The sequence below is a fragment of the Bos mutus genome, chromosome X (assembly GCF_027580195.1).
Source record: "Bos mutus isolate GX-2022 chromosome X, NWIPB_WYAK_1.1, whole genome shotgun sequence".
Classification (NCBI taxonomy): Eukaryota; Metazoa; Chordata; class Mammalia; order Artiodactyla; family Bovidae; genus Bos; species Bos mutus.
The window spans coordinates 91,223,493-91,247,114 of record NC_091646.1 but is presented as its reverse complement, the minus strand read 5'-3'; the positions used below and the strand labels follow the sequence as shown (position 1 = coordinate 91,247,114).

Below are 23,622 nucleotides of genomic sequence, written 5' to 3'. Positions count from 1 at the left end.
TAACTCCTATGCATGCATATTGAAACCACATCCGTGTTTCAAGGCCATCAGCTGTTTTCTGAACACAGTTGATACATTGTCACTTCTTGCTTCATATGGAGGTTAAAAAAAAACAACCCATGAGATGTGAGAAGGGAGGATACTGGCCAAATTGGTTATGTCTAGCCTTCACATGGAGAAGGCAATGGCACCCCACTCCAGTACTCTTGCCTGGAAACTCCCATGGACGGAGGAGCCTGGTAGGCTGCAGACCATGAAGTCTCGAAGGGTCGGACACGACTGAGCGACTTCACTTTCACTTTTCCCTTTCATGCATTGGGAAAGGAAATGGCAACCCACTCCAGTGTTCTTGCCTGGAGAATCCCAGGGACGGGGGAGCCTGGTGGGCCGCCGTCTATGGGGTCGCACAGAGTCGGACACGACTGAAGCGACTTAGCAGCAGCAGCAGCAGCCTTCACATACTAAAGGATGGATGAAGGAAATAATTAACTAACTCTTGGGTAGATCAATAAGTCTTAGGGTTGCCAGATTTAGCAAATCAGAACGTAGGACGCCCAGTTATATTTGAATTTCAGATAAACAACAAATAACTTTTTTTTTAGTTTAAGTATGTCCCATGAAATATTCACGACGTTTATCCTAAAAATTATTCGTTGTTTATCTGAAATTCAAACGTAACTGGGCGTCCTGTAGTTTATCTGGCACCCCTACTTGGAGTGCTGGGATTTCCCGAGGCGCCTGGCTTCCTCCAAGCAGGTGCTCAGCATCTGTGTAATTGTTAGAGCGAAGCCCAAACCAGCCTCGCAGCTTTCACAGCTGCACCCCTAGTGGGGCGGGACCACGCGACCGCGACACACACCCTGGTAGGAGACCGGCACTCGAGACTGGCGAAAGGGTCCACACCCGGGAGGCAGCCCCACCATGTGGTCTCTCTGGGGCTCTCTGCAACCCTTGATAGGTTCCGTCCTTCCCCCTCAGCCCCCGATCCCCAGCCCTACCCTCCATCTCATGACCCTTCGTCACGGGCCGGGGGAGGGACTGCCCTACTCGGCGATCGTTGCCTGACATTGGCAGGGCCTTCCATCCATCACGTTAGGCTCCTTCCATCACGCTGACGTTTCCCAAGCTACGTTTCTCCCGCAAAGCGCGGCGTAGCTAGGGATTGGTGGAGAAGGCGGAGACCGTCCCAGCGGGAGGCGACGGCAGGGCGGGCTCTGGGAGTCGGGGCGAGCCCGAGCTCGTCACCCCCTCGTGCTGCGCCGGTCGTAGCGTCCTGCTGGCCAGTTCCGCGTCGCCCTGCGCTGCTGCAGCCGCCGCGGAACTATGGCTGTGCTCGTCGTGTTCCTGTCCTTCTTGGTGGCGGGTGAGGACCCGGGAGCGGGCAGGGCGCGCTCCGCGAGGGAGCTCCGAGGGCCGCTGGGCTCGGGGGTCGCGGGCAGCCAAGGGTGGGCGGCAGTGGGGCGGGTGCCGCAGTGCGGGCAGCCGGCGGTGGCCTCGCCCCAGCCGTCTCTCTCTCGGTCTTGTCTCTGGGCCAGCCTGTGGCGGCGGGGCCTGGCGGGCTTGCAGGGACTGGGCCGGGCGGGCGGGGCTGGGTTGCGTGGGGGCACCTGAGCCGGCCTCCACCTTCCGCCTCTTCGAGAAAGGCGCGTCCAGCTGTCTCACTCCGGCCTCTTCCGCCTCGGGAGGCGCTTCGGAGGACCGGAAGGTCGTTCTGATCTGTCTAGTTGGGTACTTCAATCAGCTGATGAACTGCAGCCCTTTGCGAAGAGGCCGATGTCCCAGCTGCCCTTAGCTGCTGCTTTTCTTGGCATTTTTTGGTGTCTTCATTTGTAGCAGTTGTCATCAGTAATTGGTGAAATCCCCCCTCCCCCCTCCCCACGGTTTTAGGATACGAAAGTTGGAAGTGGAGTATTAGTAATTGTTTTTGTGTGATTATTTTCTCAAGGAGGATTCCAGGTACCTCTCTGTAAAGTTTGCAGTAGTTCCCAATTTTAAGGATTTGGAAACTAAGACATGAGTCACGTTCTTGGGGTCACATGTCAAATGGTAGCTTTCTCGGTGAATCTAGGTTCCCCAATATTGAGCAAGGAGAATGCCAGTCACCTCCTATTTGGCCTCTTCCCGTGTATCATGTAATTAATTTTGCATCAGTCCTTAGGAGAGTGGTCAAGCCTAGATAAATTACCCCACAGCACGCAAGTGGTAAGCAGCAAACCTGGAATTGAACCCAGATCAGTGGGCTCCAAAGCCTGGGCCTTTCCTATTGTACCTGCTGTGACACAGGTGTGAGAATGATGGGTGCTGGAACTAGGGGCACGGAGGGTGGTGAACATGAGACCACATGGAGAACAGTTTGGAGGAATGGGTCCCTGTTCCCCAGTGTGCCAATTTAAAACTGAGAGGTTAAAAATCTGTAGACGGCCTGTGCTGCTGCTCTGTGAAGTGCTGAGACACTTCACTTTGGAAATGGTGGTTTAATTTTACGGGGAGATACAGACCTTTGATGTTTTTGAAGTCTGAAGTTCTTCTCCATCCCTGGAGGGGCCCAGTGTTGTGTTGATGGTAGTTGGCTTATTTTCATGACTAGAATTTTAGAGTTGTATTGTTCCTTTCGTCTCTGGCTCTGGCAAGGTCGTTCTGATCTTTCTAGTTGGGTACTTCAGGAGAATTTAATTTTTTAAACTTGGTTTTGGAAATGTAAAGATCTTCCCTTTGATACTGTGATTTAACTGAACATCTTGCTGAAATTCATGTTTTAATGTTATACTTGATCTTCCTGTGATCATTGAGGTTTGGGGGGTTTTGTTAAGTTTTGGTCTGAGGCAAATAATTGCTTCTGTACATGGTTTGAACCTGCTTTCCTAACTAGAAAAGTCTGGTTCATACAGACCAAGAATCTGATCCTGTCAGGTTCTTCACTGCTGTGGTCTTGTCAGATGAGGTTAAATTACTGTTTTCCACAGTGACTAAATGTGACTAAATGAAAAACATCTTTTAAGAGATCTGACTTCTCTATTTGAGGAAAAAATATGTCATTTAAAATGGCGATACCAAACTGGGGAGAGAGTAGAAGTAAACTAGAAGTGAATACCAGGTCATGAGGAGTATTTGGAAAAAAATTCAGATGGTTAGTTTGGAGGGGAAAGGCCAAGGGTGAACACGTGAATGTGAAGGGGTGCCATGTTGAAGAAGGATTCGATTTGGTCAGTGATTCTTCAGAGATCAAAAGTAGGACCTGTTTAGTTTTTTAGATGATGATTTCATCTTCATTCAGAGATGACAGCACAGTATGGTGGTCGTTCCCAAAGGGAAGGATTCTTAACCTCTAGCCCAGATTAGGGAGGCTGGGGGGAATTTCCCTAGGCCAGGTGCCTCACATGTAAATATATGAACAGTTGGGGTGGGAAGAAAAGGCTTTTCTGACAGAACAGTATGTGTAAAAGCACAGAGATATGAGAGCAAAAGAGCAAAGAGTCTGGTGGAGCTGAAACGTGTAGGAGTTAAAGTTGCAGAGATTCCACAGGAAGGGTGGTGAAGTGCCTTGGGTGTTACGTTTTGGATTTTGTCTCAGAGGCTCTGGGCACTGAGAAGGTGGTTGAGCTGAAGGGTGAACATTCAGATCTGTAGTTTGAAAAGGTGCTAGGAAGACTGGGTCAGAGTGGCATGACTGGTCACAAGGAGGCCTGCTTTGTCTAGCCACAAGGAGGGCCCTGGACATGGAGGGGAAAGGGCTCGGGAGATGAGAAGCAAAGATGGACAGAACTCAGAGGTTGATGAGCTGTGGTGCTGAGGAAGGGTTTAAAGATGATTAATTCAAACAGCTGGGTGGAAGGTGGCGTCATCCTTTGCTACAGAGAATACAGGAGGCGTGTGTGGGAAAACGGCAAGTTCAGTTCTGAACCTGTTGCGTTTGAAGCACCCATGGAACTTGGAAGGAAATGCTCAGCAGACTGCTGGATATCTAGGCAGCAGGCTTAAGGAGAAATCTAGGCTGAACATAAAAATCTGGGAACCATGAGTGTGCTTTTGGTGTTTGGAGCCTTAGGGAGTAGATGGGTTCAGGCAGGGGGGAAGCCAACGTAGAACCGGAAGCAGTGGGGGTCAAGAATGGAGCCACAGATCTCCAAAGTGGAGTGTGCTTGATTTTGTGTGCTTCATAATATATTATGAATCCATTGTTACATTATAATTTGCGACTGCATAGTTTTTAAGTATATTGTGTATATTAAGTATATTACGTATATTGGGAATACTTTCAAGCTTCCTACTGGAAGGGTTGAAATCTAAATAGTTTGCATGTCACTGCTTTAAAGCAGGGGAAGGGGAAGAAACTGAGGAGAAAGGCAGCCAGAGGGACTGGGAGGAAAACCAGGGGCCCAGGCTTAGGGAGACCAGGGCAGGAGTTTCAAGGACAGAGTTGACAGAATCAGCCGCTTTGGGACGTTACATAAATTGAGGGTTGCAAACTGTCTCTGGGATTTGGTGAGTCATTTCAGTGGCGTGGTGGGGTCAGAAGCTGTGGGTTAGGTAGCATATAGGAGATAAAGAAGCAGAGGAGCCAGGTGGTGGCTGACTACTCTTCCAAGGTGGTTCTTCATCTGAAGGGAAGCAGAGGCAGGAGGGAGCTGGTAGGACCAAAGGAGAGTTTCTGTGGTTTGGATTTTAGAATGGGAGCACCCTACAAGTATTTGTGTGTGCTCAAATAAAAGAACCAGTTGAGAGGGAAAAGGGCTAGTGCAAGATGTAGCTTCATTCATTCACTCCCTCAACAAGTATTTATGGAGCAGCAATGTGCCAGGCACTGTTCTCAACCCTGGGGCTACTGTGTGAAGAAGACAAACCCAAACCCCTGCCCTCATGGGACTCGTGCTGTACAGGGCCAGCTTTTTATGCCCCCAACCATACAGCCACCTAACTTCTGGTACAGGGTCTGTTCCAAGTTGGGAAGCCAACTTCTTACACTTTGTGAAGAATTCGAGTGTTGGGACAATGGAGATGATTCCTGGCAAATGTAGGGTTTGTAAGTTGAGGTGGCGTCTCCGTTCACTAGTCGTGTTCACATAGAGGATGGGTGACCTTTCAGGTATCGTGGCGATGCCTGCATGAAGCAGCGGTTTCTTGGTATAGGAGTCTACCTTTTCTCGGCCTCCTGTATGTCCGTTGGAAATACTATGTCTTGGACTTTGTGTCTACAGTCTGAAGTATTACACCTTCTAACTGGTAATGTGTACCCCCCCCCCATTTGACAGTTCTCATTTCACTAGTTTTGCCTGTGGGACATAAGGAAAGCTGGGATCTATCCTAAGATAGACTAACCGGTTGAAATTTCAGAGTGATATACTAGAGATTTTTTGAATTTGCATTTTGAAGCGAGAACTGGTGGTAGAAATAACTTAGAGATTTCAAGTTTATTTTCTTCCTTTCTAGTTGGGGTCAGGATTTTGGTTTTTGTTCTTGAAAATCTGGAGAAATGCTACTGATTTCTAATTCTTGCCAAATTGTCACATGCCCCTGTTTAGGAAGGCATCTACATCATTATGAGAATCGTTTCATTGCTGTAACTTTGTTATAGCAGAAGGTATGGACTTAAATTCTTGCAGTATACTTTGTAAAAGAATTTATTGATGTTTAGGATTCAGCATTTTGTCCGTTCAACATTTAGTATGCTAAGTCAATGGAGAATGGGAAAGTATGTATTTAAAATTTTTCAGTGCGGTTGCAGAAATTTTGTGATGCTGACTATCAATCTGTTTTCTTTTCAGATGTCTTTGGGAACGAATTCAGTATATTAAGATCACCAGGGTCTGTTGTTTTCCGGAATGGAAATTGGCCTATTCCAGGAGAGCGAATCCCAGACGTGGCTGCATTGTCCATGGGCTTCTCTGTGAAAGAGGTATGAGTATTTTTAAAAAATATCTGGAGCTGCTTCTGAAAGCATTTTTGTTGATTTATTTTAATAGCCCAAGAGAGTAGCAGGCAAACATAGGTACAGATTATAAAAGTAAAAAATTAATTTGTAGTCAGGGAGATTTTAGGTAAGTGTTCCAAGCTTGGTTATGAAAGCAAATCATTATAAAACATTAACCATGTAATCGTTTATTCATAGTAGTGACGTCCTTTGCTGTATTAGCGAATGCATCTGTCCTGCTGTTAATAGGATGTATAAATTTATTGGTTTTCTGCAGTACATGTGATAGATTTGTGTCTTAGTTTAGGCTGCCATTACAAAGTACCACAGACTGGGTGTTTTATAAACAACAACACTTATTTCTTCCGGTTCTAGGGGCTGGAAGTCCAAGATCAGGGTGCCAGCATGGTGAAGGTCCTCTCCAGGTTGCAGAGTGCCAACTTCTTGTTGTATGTGGTAGAGAGAGCCCTGTGGAGTCCCCTTTATAAGGGGTCTAATCTCATTTATAAGGATTCCATCCTCATGACCTAGTTCCCGCCCTCAGGCCCCTCCTCCTAATACCATCACATTGGGGGGGTTAGGATTTCAACATGAGTTTTGAGGGGACACAAGCATTCAGCCCATTGCAATTTATTATGAATGATGCAGTGTATATACATCTTACCTGAGTTTAGGAAAATAATGTGGTCAGTAGTCATAACCTGTTGTAGTAACCGACTGCTTACGTGCGATTGTTGCGGAGAGGGCCTAGATCCAGTCAACATGAGAGCTTCAAGCTCAGGGCTGGAAGAAAGGAGATGGAGTTTGTTCTATCTCCCTGTCTCCTCCCACTTTAAGGTTTGATGCTTTTGAGGTGGTCTGTAGACATCATCAGTCACTCAGAGGAATGTTCTTCCTAGGTCCTGAGTGCCCTTGAAACCAGAAGCTGTGCACAGGAACTGCCTCTAGGTTAGGCCTCTGGGTGGAGCTCCTTGCATGAATGTGACTTGCTGTTTAAGTATGAAATTTGTACCTTATTCTTTATGAACTTAATTTTGACTACAAATGGCTGTCAAAATAACCTTTAGAGGTAATTATTAATAAACTATTTTGACTACAAATGGCTGTCAAAATAACCTTTAGAAGTACTTATTAATAAACTACAGTCACTTTCAGCAGGAATTTTATTTATAAAGTGCTTAGTCTAAAGAGAATGTTGTAGTCTTGCTGTGTCACTGTGAAAGAGAAACGTGATATTGTAGTAGATAAGGGCAAAGGACGATGTGAGGGAAGAAAATATCCACAGTTACATGGAGGAGAAAGTATTTCATAATCTGGAATTTGGAAAGTACCTACATTTTGTTCACCTGCCTGCTTTTTTCCACAGAAGGTTTGAGATGACTTATTATTAGACTTTACTGTTTCAAGTCTGTAGCCGTTAAAATGAAGAAGGTAGAACTCAGCATCCTCAATTAGGAGATTGCAGCTACTGCCTTAAATAAGATGTTTGCTGTCCCTATGAGTTTTCATTGCTGGTATCATCCCAGAACCCCTTAATTGTGCTTGTCAGATGTTACTGGGGAAATGGTTTCCTGAATTGATAATTCAGCACAGTTTCATGCTTTTCAACGTGCAGGACCTTTCTTGGCCGGGCCTTGCAGTAGGTAACCTATTCCACCGTCCTCGGGCTACTGTTATGGTGATGGTGAAAGGAGTGGACAAGCTTGCTCTACCCCCAGGCAGTGTCATTTCGTACCCTTTGGAGAATGTGAGTATTTACTATAAAGAATTAAAGGGATGCATTTAAAATTTTGTCTTGTCAGCTGTCATTATGGATTGTGTTCTAAACACTCGTCTTTCTTTTAATGCCCTGATAAGTAAAAGGCAGTTTCGTTTTTTTTTAATATGATGGTTGCAAATTGATTGAAACTTGGCTGCTTGCTATGCATGAGAGTACTTTCTAAGGTAAGAGGTGAAGAAATTGCCCCGCTCTGAGAATAGAGGATTGAAAAACCAATTGAGGGTGTAACCTGTTGACATATTCTCGGGCATTATTTCATCACCTTCCCTTCAGAATTTTATCATTTCTTTTGGTAAGGAAAAGATTGGGGGCAGTTTTGCTGGCTCACTTATTCCTTTACTGGCTTTTCAGGCAATATGGCTGACTGAACTGTTGTGAAAGGCCCTCCTTCTACTGTAAGTGTATGGAGTCAGCAAACATCTTTACATGTATAAAATTGAAAGCAAGAAAGGGATACACAGAGGTGCCAGATATGAATAGAAAATATGGAAGCCACAGTGATGAGCAGGAGCTGAAGGTGAAATTGTGTTCCTTACAGAAAGCCAGGGGCTATAAAAATGCTGTCTTGTTCTTGAAAGGAACCCCCAGCTGCCCCAGGGCTACCACAGAGGAGCTGGCTTGCCAGCCTTAGCTGTGGAACGCAAAGAGCCCCCTATGAGAAATCTGAACTATGGGCTTATACTGGGCAGTTAGCTACTTCAAATTCACACAATGCACCCCACACAGATATATGTCTACAATCCAGGGCTGTTTTGGTAAAAGAAAGAATTGAAGAGTTGAATTTACCGAACACTTGAAGGGGAAAAAATGCCATGAGAAAGTCAGCAGGTCCAACAAACAAAATTCACCCCCTAGAACTACAGATAATAAACCAGTCCCAAAAAGAGACTTGAAAATACATACATATATTAAAATGGTGAGAAAGTTAAAGGAACGGCTAGAAACTAGAGGTAGTTATTTTTGAGATGTGGTACTTTCATTTCCACTTAAAAATATTTTGTAATTTATATTGATTTCTTTAACCCATGAGTTATTTAGAAGTGTTGTAACATGTGGGTTCTTTCAGGATAATTTTTAATTATTCTGTTTCTAATTTCATTGCATTATAACACTGGTATATACAATGCTGATTTGGGAGGGGGGATTCTTTTCAGACTTTTCCTGTGGTCTAGTATACAGTATCTCCAAGCACATGACATGTTTACCAAAAAAATGACCATGTACTAGGCCACAAGGCAAAGCTCAATGGGTACTATCAGTATCATATAAACCACCTTCTCGGATCACAATGCAGTTAAATCTGAAAAAAAAAAATGAGACTTTTAAAAAATGACTTCAAATGATAGAAACAAACACAAGCTATGAGTCCTCGGGTTTAGAGCACGCTGAGGTAGGCTAAAGTCAAATCAACGCCTAAATATGAGTGAAACTGAAGACCCATCAAGGACACTGAGTCTTACCAGAGAGAAGAGATACAGTCGTGACAGAGGAATGAGAGCAAAACGGTAGCAGACTCCTCATCGTTGCCGTTGGGGATTTGAAGTGCAAGAAGGGAAAAGCAGCAACTGGACAGTATGAAGCCAGGCTGAGGATACTGTTTAAGTAGACATAATAAAATGATTTATGATGTAACTGTTGGAAAGGTGCAGAGAGAGAAACTGCATGTAAGGAGACAGGGCTCTGGCTGGTGATGTGGGAGAGCTAAATCCTCATCTTCTATAATGGGCAGTGAATAGGCAATGCCTAAAATTGTGAAGTCAAGATGTAGCAATATAAACACATTATTTAGGATGGTGGTAAGAAGAAAAGGAGACAAAGGATTTGAAAGCGAATGCTACAAGTAGGTACAAAGAATGTAATGTTGTCAGCATGACAGTGTAGTTAACACTGCTGTATGATACATATCAAAGTTGTCAAGAGTAAATTCTAAGTTCTCATCACAAGGACAAAAATTTTCTTTTTTGTTTTCTCTTTTTTGTATCTGTATGATGATGGTAATTATTACTGTGGTAATAATTTCACAGTGATAACTTATACAGTGATATATGTCAATTATCTCAATAAGACTGAAAAAAATTAACTTCAAGTGAGGAAGAAAGATGGAGGAAAGAAAGTGAGTACCTCAGAGGAATAGGAAACGGGCAAACTTATTTTCATAAAAAATCTTATAGAACTACTGGTCTCTTAAGTGGCATGTGTATAAAAATTTTTTAAAAGTCAATAAGAAAAGATACTGGAACAGACACAGTCCTAAATCATCGGTTGAGAAAACTACAGCAGAGATTTTGAAATTATTTGGAACTGAAATGTACCATATATTTTTAAAATTGTGGGGTGCAGCTAAAGTGGTAAGAATGAAATTTATAACCTTAAATGCACATGTTAGATAATTTCAAAGATTGGAAATTTGTGAGCTAAAGAAACCAGAAGAATTTCAGAGTAAATGGAAGGGAACAATAAAAACGAAAGGTGTATTAAAACATTTTTCTTAGTCTTCACAAACATTATTAAGTAGCTTGCTGTGTGTGATTTTCTGTGAAAATCACTGTAGAAGATCTCTTTAAAAAAATACATTAAAAATCCAAAATGCCCTTCAGATTTTCATTAGCCTACAATCTGAAATTTAAACATTTTAAAAACAGTAGCCTCATTTTACATGAGTAGAAACTGAAAAGAGCTCATGTTACTGCTTGACCCTGACTGACTGCCTCTAAGGGAAAAGATCCACCCCAAAACAAACAAAAACTTTAGAATTCCACTTAATGAAGCTTCTATTTGATTAGCTAGCTGTTATCATTAGTTTCAAGTCCTATAGATAGAGGATTTCTATGTTCTCTAGGACAAACATGTGCGTATCCTTATAGTTTTAAGCATGAGCTTTTTTTCCTTTTCCAGTTTAGCAGGTCTGTATCCGTTCTTCCTCCCCAGTTTGGCGTTCACCTAACTCAGTAGCTTCTCCAGTTTGACTGCTAGGGACATGCCACCTTTAATCTTCAGCTTTCCTGCCATGAATGCCACTGGGGTGAAATGCGGCTGGAGAGTTGTGTTCCGTGTTCTCATATTTCTTCCAAAGCCCAAGAAGTTGACTGTGGGATTGCAAAAGGAGCGCGTTTGTGGTTGACTCCGGATGCTTATAAAAAGGATGCTTTTGCAAGTTGGAACTCTCTTCCCCTTCTTCAGTTAAACATTAACTTATTTGAAGAGAATCTGGGGAAGAGTTGATATGCATTGAGTAAGAGAAAAAAATTAATTTCAGTTACTAAACATTTATTTCTGCTTGGCCCACATTAACATGCTACTTATAAACATGAACCTTTTAATAGTAAAAGAAACTACTGAAAAAAGTCACTCTGAGAAATCTCCATTAAAACAAAAACATTGCTACTATATTGCTTGTTTTAATAATGATAAGAATAAAATACTTTTTGAGGGAAAAAATTACCATTATCTCTTTTAAAAAATAACGTGGGAGCAGAAACAGGTCTATGGGAGTAGAAGTCAGAATTTTGATTACCCTTGGGGGTGGAGGGAGTTGGTAGAGAGGCTTGTAGGGTGCTGATGTTTTATTTTGATCTGGTGGGGTTATATGAATATCCATTTATAAATATTCCCTGAATTGTTAAGCCAAGATTTATGCACCATATTATATGTATGTTGTGCGCATGCATGATCAGTTGCGTCCAACTCTTTGTAACCCCATGGGACTGTAGCCCACAAATCTCTGTCCATGGGAATTTTCTAGGCAAGAATACTGGAGTGGGCTACCATTTTTTCCTCCAGGGGAATCTTCCTGACCCAGGGATCAGACCCTGTGTCTCCTACATTGGTAGGCAGATTCTTTAGCACTGAGCCACCTGGGAAGCCCCATATGTATGTTACACTGTAACAAGAAATTCAGGGGAAAAAGTACATTTTATCACAATTACCAATTTCAGTTTATTAATACCATGTGGTCCCAAGATAAATTTCACATTCAAATTTCTTGTGACATACTTTGTGCCTTGCCTAGGAATCTTCAGTCCCTCTGAAGACTAAACCCTACACCTTATTAAACATTTTTTCCTTTTTTAAAAATTATTTTTAAATTTTTATTTATTTTTAATTGGAGAATAATTGCTTTACAATGTTGTGTTGGTTTCTACATCAACATGAATTAACCATAGATGTATGTCCCCTCCCTCTTGAACCTCCCTCCCATCCCTTAAACATTTTTAAAGTTTTGAAATGAAAAATGAGGTCTGTTTCTTTCAATCAAATTCAAGTCTTCAAATTCCCTTCACCTCTTAAATGAGTTAATAAATTATTGTAGAGTATACATTCATTGTGGCACATTTTATCAATATTGAAACCAAATGTGTTCCTGCTAAAAAATACCTGAATGACCAACTGAACCTGCCTGCCAGTGCAGGAGATGCCAGAGACATGGGTTTGATCCCTGGGTCAGGAGGATCCCCTGGAGGAAGAAATGGCAACCCACTCCAGTATTCTTGCCTGGAGAATCCCATGGACAGAGGAGCCTGGTGGGCTACAGTCCATGGGGTCGCAAAGAGTTGGACTCAACTGAGGGGCTGAGCACACGCATGACCAGCTGAAAGTGATGCTTTGCACAAGATAGTGTTTTGTCCTTAATTTGGCAAGTTGTTTTTTATTTAGGCAATTTGGAGACACAAACTCATTGGCCCACTAGGGGGCTGTTTAATCTTCAGTATCCTCAAACAGGTTCTTTGTATTTGGATATGATTTGGGTCTTTTAAATTTCCATAGAAAATGCTGGTACTTTTTTTTTAAGGCTCCCTTTTTAATACTATTTAAATGATTTTTCTTCCTACTTGGGTTCAGATAATAATTAAGGTCTCACTCTTAAATTTCAGGCAGTTCCTTTTAGTCTTGACAGCGTGGCAAATTCCATTCACTCCTTATTTTCTGAAGAAACTCCTGTGGTTTTGCAGTTGGCTCCCAGTGAGGAAGTAAGTTGTGATAGTTTTTATTTTAAATGCTTTGAAAAATAAGCTCTCATTATTTAATGAAAATTTAAAACGAATTTTATGAAAAATGCTGATAGACTTTGGTATATTGGAATTGATCTGCAGAATGTAATACAATTTTGGATTCTTCTTCCAGAGAGTGTACATGGTGGGGAAGGCAAACTCGGTTTTTGAAGATCTCTCAGTAACGCTCAGACAGCTCCGCAATCGACTGTTTCAAGAAAACTCTGTTCTCACTTCACTTCCCCTCAATTCTCTGAGTAGGAACAATGAAGTAAGTAGTGTAGTCATTGAATGAATAAATGAATATCACTCATTTCTCATGCCTCTGACTTCAGAGCAAACTTGAAATTTTAGAAAATGAAGAGTTGTACAAGCTCCCTGCTTGAGCAGATTCTTTTTTCCATTAGTGTGATTTAAAACATGACTCATGAACCCTTTCTGTGAGCTGGGCTGTAGTAAATAGTATGACATACTAGTGCAAGGGTTGCCACCAGTTAACCCTGACAGGCCAGAAATCACAGTGACCACTTTGGTAGTGGCTGGAACTGGGTAGATCTGGTAATGTGGGAGCTATTACTCACTGCCTCTTCTGGTGTGTTGCCTCATTTTCCTATTCATTCTCAGCTGTCCAGTGTAGGGCGCTACCCTTCCTTTGACTCCTGTATGTCAGCTTTACCACCTATTCACCTGTTCATGCACCCTCTTAACCACACGGCATGCCACCTTTGTGGTAGCCTCCTTTCACCTACTCTGATGACCAGGACTACCACCTTTTATTCTTCAAGGGATGTGAGCAAATGAGGCTATTGGCAAGACCTCGTTGCAGTGCGCCAGAATATTCTGATGCCCTGAGGGAAAACCACTGTAGAGTTTGGATGCTTTATCATGGCTTTATCAAAAATAAAGTTATTGAGAGGTAGTCGCTGTGCTGGAGAATAACATCACCATTTTGTTAGGAAGTACTATTCTATAAGCATTTTCAATTGAAGTGAACCTAGCAAATGGAGGACACTTGCATAAATTCACTCATGTGTTTAATGTCTGTAACACCCTGTGCCTCGCTTGATAGATGGCAAATACAGATCTTGGATGCATATTTAAGATAATGCTCATTTCTTTCTGCTCTCTGCAGGTTGATCTCCTTTTTCTTTCTGAACTGCAAGTGCTACGTGATATTTCAAGTTTGGTAAGTAGGCTACTCTCATTTGTCAGTTCCATTTATTCTGGCTTCAGAAGACATTTCTAGAGATTCCTTGAATGGTAATGAAACCAATCAAAAAGTTTACATATGCCTTAGATTTGATTCCATGCAAGTTGAGAAATTAGTGGTGGTGTTGGGGATTTTGAACTCATCTCATGTTAACACATTACTCCGCATTTTTACTTTTAGGAGAGAGACTCCAAGTACACAGGCCTAGGAGTAAGGCCTCCCCTGGCTATAGTCCTGACCTGTTGATTTCTCCTCAGATATTAAGACTTAATTACTGTATCTTTATCTTTGGGTCTAAAATCGACCTCAATAGAAAATACAGTTTTGACTAACAGTGCTGTCAAGTCAGGAAGGGGATAAAAATGCCTGTAGTATGTTCTTTTTTGTTTGGGGGGTGGGGCAGTGAATGTTTTTTTTTTTCTTTTCAATCCTATGATCAAATAGAAAAACTTAACCTGTGTGCTATCTTCTACAGTTGTTGCCCAAACTTTCAGTGGGGTTGGTTGGGGGAGTGTGGAAGTGTAGTGCTAGTGGTGTGGGAGGTGAACTGATGGGCTTGTCTCTCTCTAGGATCAGACTGGTCCAACTACCTGTTCTCTCATACCCTGGCCCATATCTGAGGTTTTTAAGAAGTTTTAAAACAAGTTTTTATTATAATTGCTTCTAAAAACTAAGATCTGTGTTGGATTTCAGAAACTCCCATTTTAACCAGTTCCATTTGCCACCCTCCCAGACTTTGTATATTGTGGTATGTGCATGCATGCTCAGTCACTCAGTCGTGTCTGACTCTTTGTGACCCCATGGACTGTAGCCCACCAGGCTCCTCTGTCCATGGGATTCTCCAGGCAGAATACTGGAGTGGGGTGCCATTTCCTCCTCCGGGGGATCTTCCCCATCCAAGGGTCGAACCCACATCTCTTGCATTGGCAGGTGGATCTTTACCACCGAGCAACCTGGGAAGCCCATACCGTGGTACACTGTTGTACCTTTTAGGTATAAAACTCCAACTGGCTGTGTTTGACATTACTTTACCCACTTCCTTTTGTTTGTTCTCCTAAGTTGTCTCGACATAAGCATCTAGCCAAGGATCATTCTCCTGATTTATACTCACTGGAGCTAGCAGGCCTGGATGAAATTGGGAAACACTATGGGGAAGACTCTGAACAATTTAGAGATGCCTCTAAGATCCTTATTGATGCTCTGCAAAAGGTAAATCATCCACGGTGTGTGAGCAGTTAAGAGTATGACCATTTGACTTTTTGCTTCCTAATGGGAAAATCTGCTTAGTGAAAGACTACTGATTGAAGTCTTTTACTCACCTTCTTTGAGGGCCGAGGATGGAGTAGGTAGGTCACAGGTATATAGTGGGATGTCAGTGTGTCTTTCCGTCTTTGAGCTGTGCAGCACAGCTTGCAGGATCTTAGTTCCCCACCAGAGATTGAACCTGGGCCCTGGCAGTGAGCTGGATCTTAACCACTGGACCACCAGAGAACTACCAGAGATCATCTCTTTCCAAAGCTGGCAGAGGCAGCATAGGAAATGATTGATAACTCTAGTACAGTACTTTTTTCTTTTCATCATGGCAAAATATAGCTAACGTAAAATTTACCATTTAACTATTTGTAAGTGTACAGTTCTGTGGCACTAAAAACATTCACATTGTTGTGCAACTGCACCACCATCCATTGCCAGGACTTTCATCTTCCCTGAAACGCTGTCGCCATTAAACCCTATGAAATAATCAAAGAACAACACTTGGCACAGCACCAGACATGTAGTAGATACTAGTAAATGCTCCTTTTCCTCTGCCCTTAGTTATCCACCTGCAGCCCTTCAGTGAGGCTTCAGTTAAAACCTTTGTAGGTATGATTAACCAGAGACCACTTAGAAAGATTTCCTTTTCCACTTCCCTGCTCCCAATTTATACACCAACAAATTCAGTGACTACTTTCTTATTCTGAGTATTTGAGCTGAATCTTAACAGTTTTCTGAATATTTTAACATAATCAAAACCTTTAAGACTTGCCTATTTTAAGACTGCATTTCATGAGCCAATAGGTAATTGTGTTTGTTCTTGTAGGTGCACCGAAGCTTTACAAAAATTTTAATAAGTATGTGTTTTGAGATTCTTACTAATGCCATTAACGCTTCAGTTTGCAGATGACATGTACAATCTCTATGGTGGGAATGCAGTGGTAGAGTTAGTGACTGTCAGATCATTCGACACATCCCTTGTGAGGAAGACGAGGAATATCCTTGAGACAAAACAAGTGGTGAGTACATTTTTGGATCATGCTTTAAAATTGTAAAATGAACTCTTAAAAAACCCACCAAATCTTGTATCACCTGTGGGCAGTATGCATGAGCAATCAGTAAATCTGAAAAATGATTAAAAACATAGGTTTCTCTTATCCACGGAGGTATTGTGTTTTGTAAGTGATGCTCAGTTCTTTGGGGTTGTAATCAGATAATGTACTTTGTTAGGGATAAAAGCAACTCTGTCGGAGCTGGTGAGATAATTCAAAGACAGGTATTACACGGAGATGTCAGACATTAGCATGCAGGAGGAGTGTGGTGCTCTCAACTTGTGGAATCTGCTTTTCTCAGAGGCACATCATCTTTGTGGTATCGGCTCTCATTTTCCTGCTATGTACTCTCTCTATAATTCTACAAATTTTTGGCCTGGATCTTACTTTGATTTTTAAGCATTTAGAGGATCATAGGCAAGGGTGCCAGCCCTAGTAAAACAAGTGTATATGCGCACAGCCGAAGCATCATGTGGCCAAGAACATTATTTACAGCTGGCTTTATCTCTCAGAGCAGTCAGATCCCCAGTCTTTTATGGACACGCTCCTTTGGGCCCCATGGGACTGAAGAGTGAGATGCTCAAAGGTAATGTGTGTTCAAGACAGTCTGGACATGGCTGGTTTGAGATTGTTTCTTCCTAAATAGGAGTGGGAGAACCTCTGTTTAAAACAGCACACCAGGCTAGACAAACCGAAAAATTTTCACACGACAGAGCATCTAAATAATGGCCAATTAAAAAAAAAAAAAATCACCCTTTTGAGTGCATAGTTTAACTCTCAAGAAAGTAAAGGGAACTGGAGAACTGTGTAGTAACCAGGCTATCCTGAGGACATTGCCAGTTGGGTTACCAAGGGACTGGCTGGCTGTCGGGAGTTGGAACTGAGACTTCCTTGTGTAGCTGGGATGCCAAAAGGGCCCACAATGAGAGGGTAGATTAGAAAACAGCCTACCTACCAGCAAAGGGGGACTTCCGGGTGGTGGTAGTGGTAAAGAACCTGCCTGCCAATGCAGGAGACGTAAAAGACACTGGTTCAAACCATGGGTCAGGAAGATCCCCTGGAGAAGGGCATGGCAATCCACTCCTGTATTCTTACCTGGAGAATCCTATGGACAGAGGAGCCTGGCAGGCTACAGTCCATAGGGTCGCAAGGAGTCAGACATGACTGGAGTGACATTAGCATGCACACACCAGCAAAGGGAGACAGAAAGGCCACTTGGGTGCTGTGCAGGCAGGGTATGTGTTGGGGGTGGTGGAATGTCTCCTAGGGAAGCCTCGGGCCAAGAAATCAACACAAACCCTGGTCCTAAGCGGGTAAGAGGGGTGGCCCCCACCCAGCAGAAATGAATGAAAACCTCCCTGGCAGGATACACCCTCCACACACAGGATACAAAAGTATGTAACATGTAATACTAGTTAAAGAATTTTTAACATGTAACACTCTAAAGCTGAAGGATTAATACCTGTTCCTTTGAAGCTCCCTCTTGTCTTACCTTCCCCACCTAGAGGAACCTGCTCTCTCGAATATTATGTTAACCATTCCTTGGCTTTTCTTTACAGTTTTAATATAGATGTATTTATCTTTAAGGACTTCCCTGATAGCTCAGATGGTAAAGAATCTGCAAAGCAGGAGACCTGGGTTGGGAAGATCCCCTGGAGAAGGAAATGGCAACCCACTCCAGTATTCTTGCCTGGGAAATCTCATAGACAGAGGAGCCTGGTGGGCTACAGTCCATGGGGTCGCAGAGTCAGATACGACTGAGTGACTAACACTTTCACTTCATTTCGGCTTAAACAATGTTGTTTGGAATCATACTATGTTTTTTCTCTGAGCAAAGGCTCAGTATTTAAGAGTCATGCATGCTGATTGAGTAGTTGAGGTCATTTTACTGCTACATGTTCATTGCACGGATGTGCCAGTTATCCATTCTGTTGATAGACATCCTTGTACATGTCTCTCTACACATATACAAGTGTTCCCTAGGGTATGAACTGGCTGGATCACTGTATATGCACACCATCAACTTTATTGGTATTGCCAAATTTTCTCAAGCAGTTGAGCCACTTTCTGCTTCCACCAACAGTGTTTATCTTCTTTGTGAAGGCTCCTCCTTCTTAGTTCCTAGTATATGTAGCTCTTATGCCACTTAGTATGTTTGTTACATAAATGAATCACAGCTATCAAATTGTGGTAATTTCCTAACTTAATATTCTTCCATCTTGATTTTCTTTTGTTGTAGAAGGACCCCTCAACTACCTATAACCTTGCATATAAATATAATTTTGAATATCCCGTGGTTTTCAACCTGGTACTTTGGATAATGATCGGCTTGGCCTTGACTCTGATTGTCACCTGTTACAATATTTGGAACATGGATCCTGGATATGATAGCATCATTTATAGGATGACAAACCAGAAGATTCGAATGGATTGAACTTTCCTTATGACAAACTTGGAAAGAAAGAGGGTTTGAAAATTGGCTCTTTCATTAAAATAAATCTTTTAGTGTAGTTTAAACTAGATAGTACACTTTAAATTTATAAAAAAAAAACAGATTTTGTTCTCTTTTGTGTGTGCCTGTGATGTTCTTTTAGAGTGAGTTATATAGTATTGATGTCAGTTGACTTGTGTGATATAGATTCCATAATATGCTTAAATACGATGATATAACCATTTAATATAATTTCATTCCATCTACTATTTGGAAATATGCACTGTAATAAATGTAAAACATTTAGAATAGTTTGTGTTATTTATGTTGGGAAAATGCACTGAATTTGAAATGTTTAACTTCCTTACACAGGACAGGTTAAAAGTGACATTTGGGCTGTTATATACTATGAACCATTTGTAAATGTCTTAATGTAAATATCTCTGAAACAAGAAAAGGTTTTTAACTTCAAGCAGCTATTAAGTATGAATGTGCTTCCACAGTCATTCACATTTTCAATTGCATCTGATTGACAGATGATAGCTGTTTTTTTTAATCTCTTCTGAAATTTTGGTGATCTGAATGGTCAAGTGTGGATATTAAAACTACTACATTAAGAAGGAACTAGCTTTGTGGCGTTAAGACACTTGTAATCATATACGCAAAAACATTTGGGGGACATCTTGGGGCATGATTTCAGTCATTTTTCCCCTTGTGTAAGTTACTCTGGTTTACGGTACAAAATTGTTCTATATAGAATGTTAAGTTGTTAAGTGGAAGTAGATACTCCCTACTTTTTATGTGAAAGTGGACCAATGTCTATAAAGAGTGACAAATAAAGTTAATAATGATTCAAAATTTGTGTTATTTCAATACTACATTTATTTTCTATTGTAAAAACCTAAACAGGGTTTTGATCATAATTGGCTGTTTTGTTATACAGACTTTTTTTTTTTTAACATTTGTTTATTCCCACTGCACCTCCTGAGATTGATTCATTACCAATATGAGGAAGACATTTTACTTTCTATGCTTATTATTGAATTTACAGAGAATATGATAAATTCACACTAGACTTCAGATGGGGAAGGCTTAAATTTCCCTATAGTGTTTAGAAAAGTGACTATGCAACTATTAAATACTGATTAGAATATGAAGGACCATCTAATAAGGTAAAAGGCTTAAGGGTTAGTTTTAAAGTCTTATAGCTTATGACTTTTACCCAATTAAAATTTTAAGCTTCATGCTTATGTAGTTAAGTTAGAGTTATGCTGCCTTGCCCCTGGGAACCCTACTTGGGTTTAGAATTAGCTGTGTCTCTCTTCTCGCAAAAATCATCATATCATTTCTAATTAACATGTTTGAGAAGATGAAGTCTATTTAGCTGTGTTTTCTACCACCACTGCAAGATACCTTTGACAGTTACAGTGGTAAACTTCCATAGAGTGTTTTTTTTCTTTTCACCTCTCATTGAACTATAGTGAAGCTGATAACTGCACAGGAAAGAAAAATTAGTTGTCCTAAAATCACTCAAGTATTCACCACCACAACTCCTGCCAAGCTCACGAAGGTGAGGGTGTTTCCAGCCATCTAACCTGGAACACTCTGACCCCCATGGAACCCAACATGCCTATGTCTAGGGGACAGGGATCTATAATGCTGCAGAGTGGTTAAAATCTACTTTTCTTCCACAAGTTTATTATATAAATATTGCCATAGAAGTTAGATTGTTATGATTAAATGTGAAGTAAACCAATGCCTTTGTAATTTAAAACTGAGGAGACTAAGTTCTAGAAGAAGAAGAAAAATCACCTACATGACAGCACTGATCCATATAGGGTAAATGGCACCAGCACCCGTCTGTTTGGCAGAGAGCAATTAATTAAAATAAATGTTCTGCCAAGATTATTATACCTGTTGCTGATGATTTGCTCTTAAATTAAGTCTAATTTGTTCAGGAACATAAATCACGATGTGGAGATTTGTGTGAGAGGCAGGCAAGTCAGGCTTGTGGCAGACTACTCCACTGACAGTGAAAGAGAAAACCCAATCACTTCATATCTAATTGGTGGAGTATTTCAAGTGTATTAAACATCTGAGATTCTACATGTGCCAGATTCTGCTTACGGCCCAATTCTATCAGGAATAATAGAGAATTGATTTTCTTTGGCTATGTCTCTTTTGAAGGAATTACATACTGAATATCCATTTTTACCGGTACCAAATAATATGGAACATCATAAACTTACTTTTCAACAGATGATCAAACCAACCAAAACATGCAGTGGCATCCGGCTTCAGGTAGGTTTCTTTCTGGCCTTTCATGACCAAGTGACTATGCAGTAGTTCCCTGGAAAAATAAGAGTTGTCAGAAAAAGGCATTAATTAAGAAGCACTGTGACTGAAATACAGATGAATTCAGTTAACTGATTCACCACGTACTAGCTGAACAATCTTGGGCAAATCCCTTAATCCTCTGTGAATCAGAGTTTTTAATCTATGTAATGGGCATGGTAATGCTTCAGGTCTGTGAAAATCAACATTCACTGGGATAACATGCTCTAATGTTTGTACATGTTTTGAAGGAACTCTGCTTGGACCCATCACTGTACCACTGATAGGTATTGGCTAGTTTCTTGGTTGCAAATAATAGGAACAAACTTTGGTTACTAAGTTAGGTCACTTGTCCTGCTAGTGACCTTTTACTGGACACAGATCCAGTTCAGGAGCACAGTTGCTATTTGGTTGTCCTTGCTCCTTCAATCTGGGATGGTTTGTTGCCATGCCTCACGGCTTACAGGATCTTAGTTTCCTGACCTGGGATTGAACCTGGGGCCTTGTGGTGAAAGCACTTGAGTCCTAACCACTGTTCACTTTTGAATTTCCCTCAGTGGGGTTGGTTTGATATTTGCTCATGGTGTCAAGAGGCACATGATCTCAGTATATCTAATCTTTGGTGACATTAACTTCTTTAAAATAATCCAAGAAAATTTTCCACAAATAAGAGAAAACTCTACATATTGAAATGGTCTCTACCATTGAAATGGTACCTTGGAAAGCTGACATTAATCTACCAATTCTGAGACATATCTTAGTAACATTTTAGACTTCTAAGACAAAAGATCTTCAGGGCTTCCAGGCAAAAGGTCAAATTCAGGTCAGGTCAGTTCAGTTCAGTCGCTCAGTTGTGTCCGACTCTTTGCAACCCCATGAATAGCAGCACGCCAGGCCTCCCTGTCCATCACCAACTCCGGGAGTTCACTGAGACGTCCATCGAGTCAGTGATGCCATCCAGCCATCTCATCCTCTGTCGTCCCCTTCTCCTCCTGCCCCCAATCCCTCCCAGCAGCAGAGTCTTTTCCAATGAGTCAACTCTTTACATGAGGTGGCCAAAGTACTGGAGTTTCAGCTTTAGCATCATTCCTCCCAAAGAAATCCCAGGGCTGATCTCCTTCAGAATGGACTGGTTGGATCTCCTTGCAGTCCAAGGGACTCTCAAGAGTCTTCTCCAACACCACAGTTCAAAAGCATCAATTCTTCGGCACTCAGCCTTCTCCACAGTCCAACTCTCACATCCCTACATGACCACAGAAAAAACCATAGCCTTGACTAGACGGACCTTTGTTGGCAAAGTAACATCTCTGCTTTTGAATATGCTGTCTAGGTTGGTCATAACTTTCCTTCCAAGGAGTAAGTGGCTTTTAATTTCATGGCTGCAATCACCATCCGCAGTGATTTTGGAGCCCAGAAAAATAAAGTCAGCCACTGTTTCCACTGTTTCCCCATCTATTTGCCATGAAGTGATGGGACCAGATGCCATGATCTTCGTTTTCTGAATGTTGAGCTTTAAGCCAACTTTTTCACTCTCCACTTTCACGTTCATCAAGAGGCTTTTTAGTTCCTCTTCACTTTCTGCCATAAGGGTAGTGTCATCTTACTTATATGAATAAGAAAATCTGCCTGGTATTAGACCTCTCATGTGTAATATACAAAGTATTGTAAGGATGGAATAGCATTTTCAAAAACCCAAGGAAAGACCATGCAAGCCCGGAATGTTATATCTAGAATCATGGACATAGAGAACAAGTTTCAATTTTGAACTACTCTTAAACGACACAAAAATAGACTTGACAAATGAAGACATCTTCTTGAATAGAAAAACAACATGTATATCAGTCAGTGGGCTCCTGAGAATATATGGGAAAAAATACACATATATATACACAGATTTGTTTGAAGGAATTGGTTCATGTGGCAGTATAGACCTAACAGAAGCAGAAGATACTAAGAGGTGGCAAGAACACAAGAACTGTACAAAAAAGGCCTTAATGACCCATATAACCATGATGGTGTAATCACTCACCTAGAGCCAGAGATCTTGGAATGTGAAGTCAAGTGGGCCTTACAAAGCATTACTATGAACAAAGCTAGTGGAGGTGATCGAATTCCAGCTGAGCAATTTCAATCCTAAAAGATGATGCTGTTAAAGTGCTGTGCTTAATATGCCAGCAAATTTGGAAAACTCAGCAGTGGGCACCGGACTGGAAAAGGTCAGTTTTCATTCCAATCCCAAAGAAAGGCAATGCCAAAGAATGTTTAAACTACTGCACGGTTGCATTCATTTCACACGCTAGCAGGTAATGCTCAAAATCCTCCAAGCTAGGCTTCAATAGTATGTAAACCGAGAACATCCAGATGTACAAGCTGGATTCAGAAAAGGCAGAAGAACCAGAGATCAAATTGCCAGCATCCACTGGATCATAGAAAAAAGCAAGGGAATTTCAGAAAAACATCTATTTTTGCTTCATTGACTACGCTAAAGCCTTTGACTGGATCACAACAGAGGAAAATTCTTAAAAGAGATGGGAATACCAGACCACCTTACCTGCCTCCTAAGAAACCTGTATGCAGGACAAGAAGCAACAGTTGAACTGGACATGGAACAACTGACTGGTTCAAAATTGGAGTACAACAAGGCTGTATATTGTCACCCTGCTTA

General features: G+C 41.6%; 1 protein-coding gene across 2 annotated transcripts; it reads left to right on the top strand.

The window, feature by feature from the left end:
• Nucleotides 1-1,196: 1,196 nt before the first annotated feature.
• Nucleotides 1,197-19,481, top strand: ATP6AP2 (ATPase H+ transporting accessory protein 2). Of its 2 annotated transcripts, none has more exons than XM_070365755.1 (9): nt 1,197-1,381; nt 5,763-5,893; nt 7,524-7,655; nt 12,560-12,655; nt 12,810-12,947; nt 13,809-13,862; nt 14,946-15,095; nt 16,040-16,159; nt 18,432-19,481. In XM_070365755.1, the coding sequence occupies exons 1-9, from the start codon at nt 1,324-1,326 to the stop codon at nt 18,624-18,626; spliced, it is 1,074 nt and encodes a 357-aa protein (XP_070221856.1). In that variant the 5' UTR covers nt 1,197-1,323; the 3' UTR covers nt 18,627-19,481. The 2 variants fall into 2 exon arrangements, with proteins under 2 accessions (XP_070221856.1, XP_070221857.1); XM_070365756.1 differs by having other exon boundaries at nt 1,200-1,363.
• The last annotated feature ends 4,141 nt before the right edge of the window (nt 19,482-23,622 follow it).

What these genes read in the sequence shown, in the direction of transcription:
- ATP6AP2 (XM_070365755.1), top strand. Translation starts at nt 1,324, where the DNA reads ATGGCTGTGCTCGTCGTGTTCCTGTCCTTCTTGGTGGCGGGTGAGGAC. An exon ending in TGGGCTTCTCTGTGAAAGAG is followed by an intron (nt 5,894 to 7,523) that starts GTATGAGTATTT and finishes TTCAACGTGCAG; the next exon opens with GACCTTTCTTGGCCGGGCCT. An exon ending in TCCTTGAGACAAAACAAGTG is followed by an intron (nt 16,160 to 18,431) that starts GTGAGTACATTT and finishes CTTTTGTTGTAG; the next exon opens with AAGGACCCCTCAACTACCTA.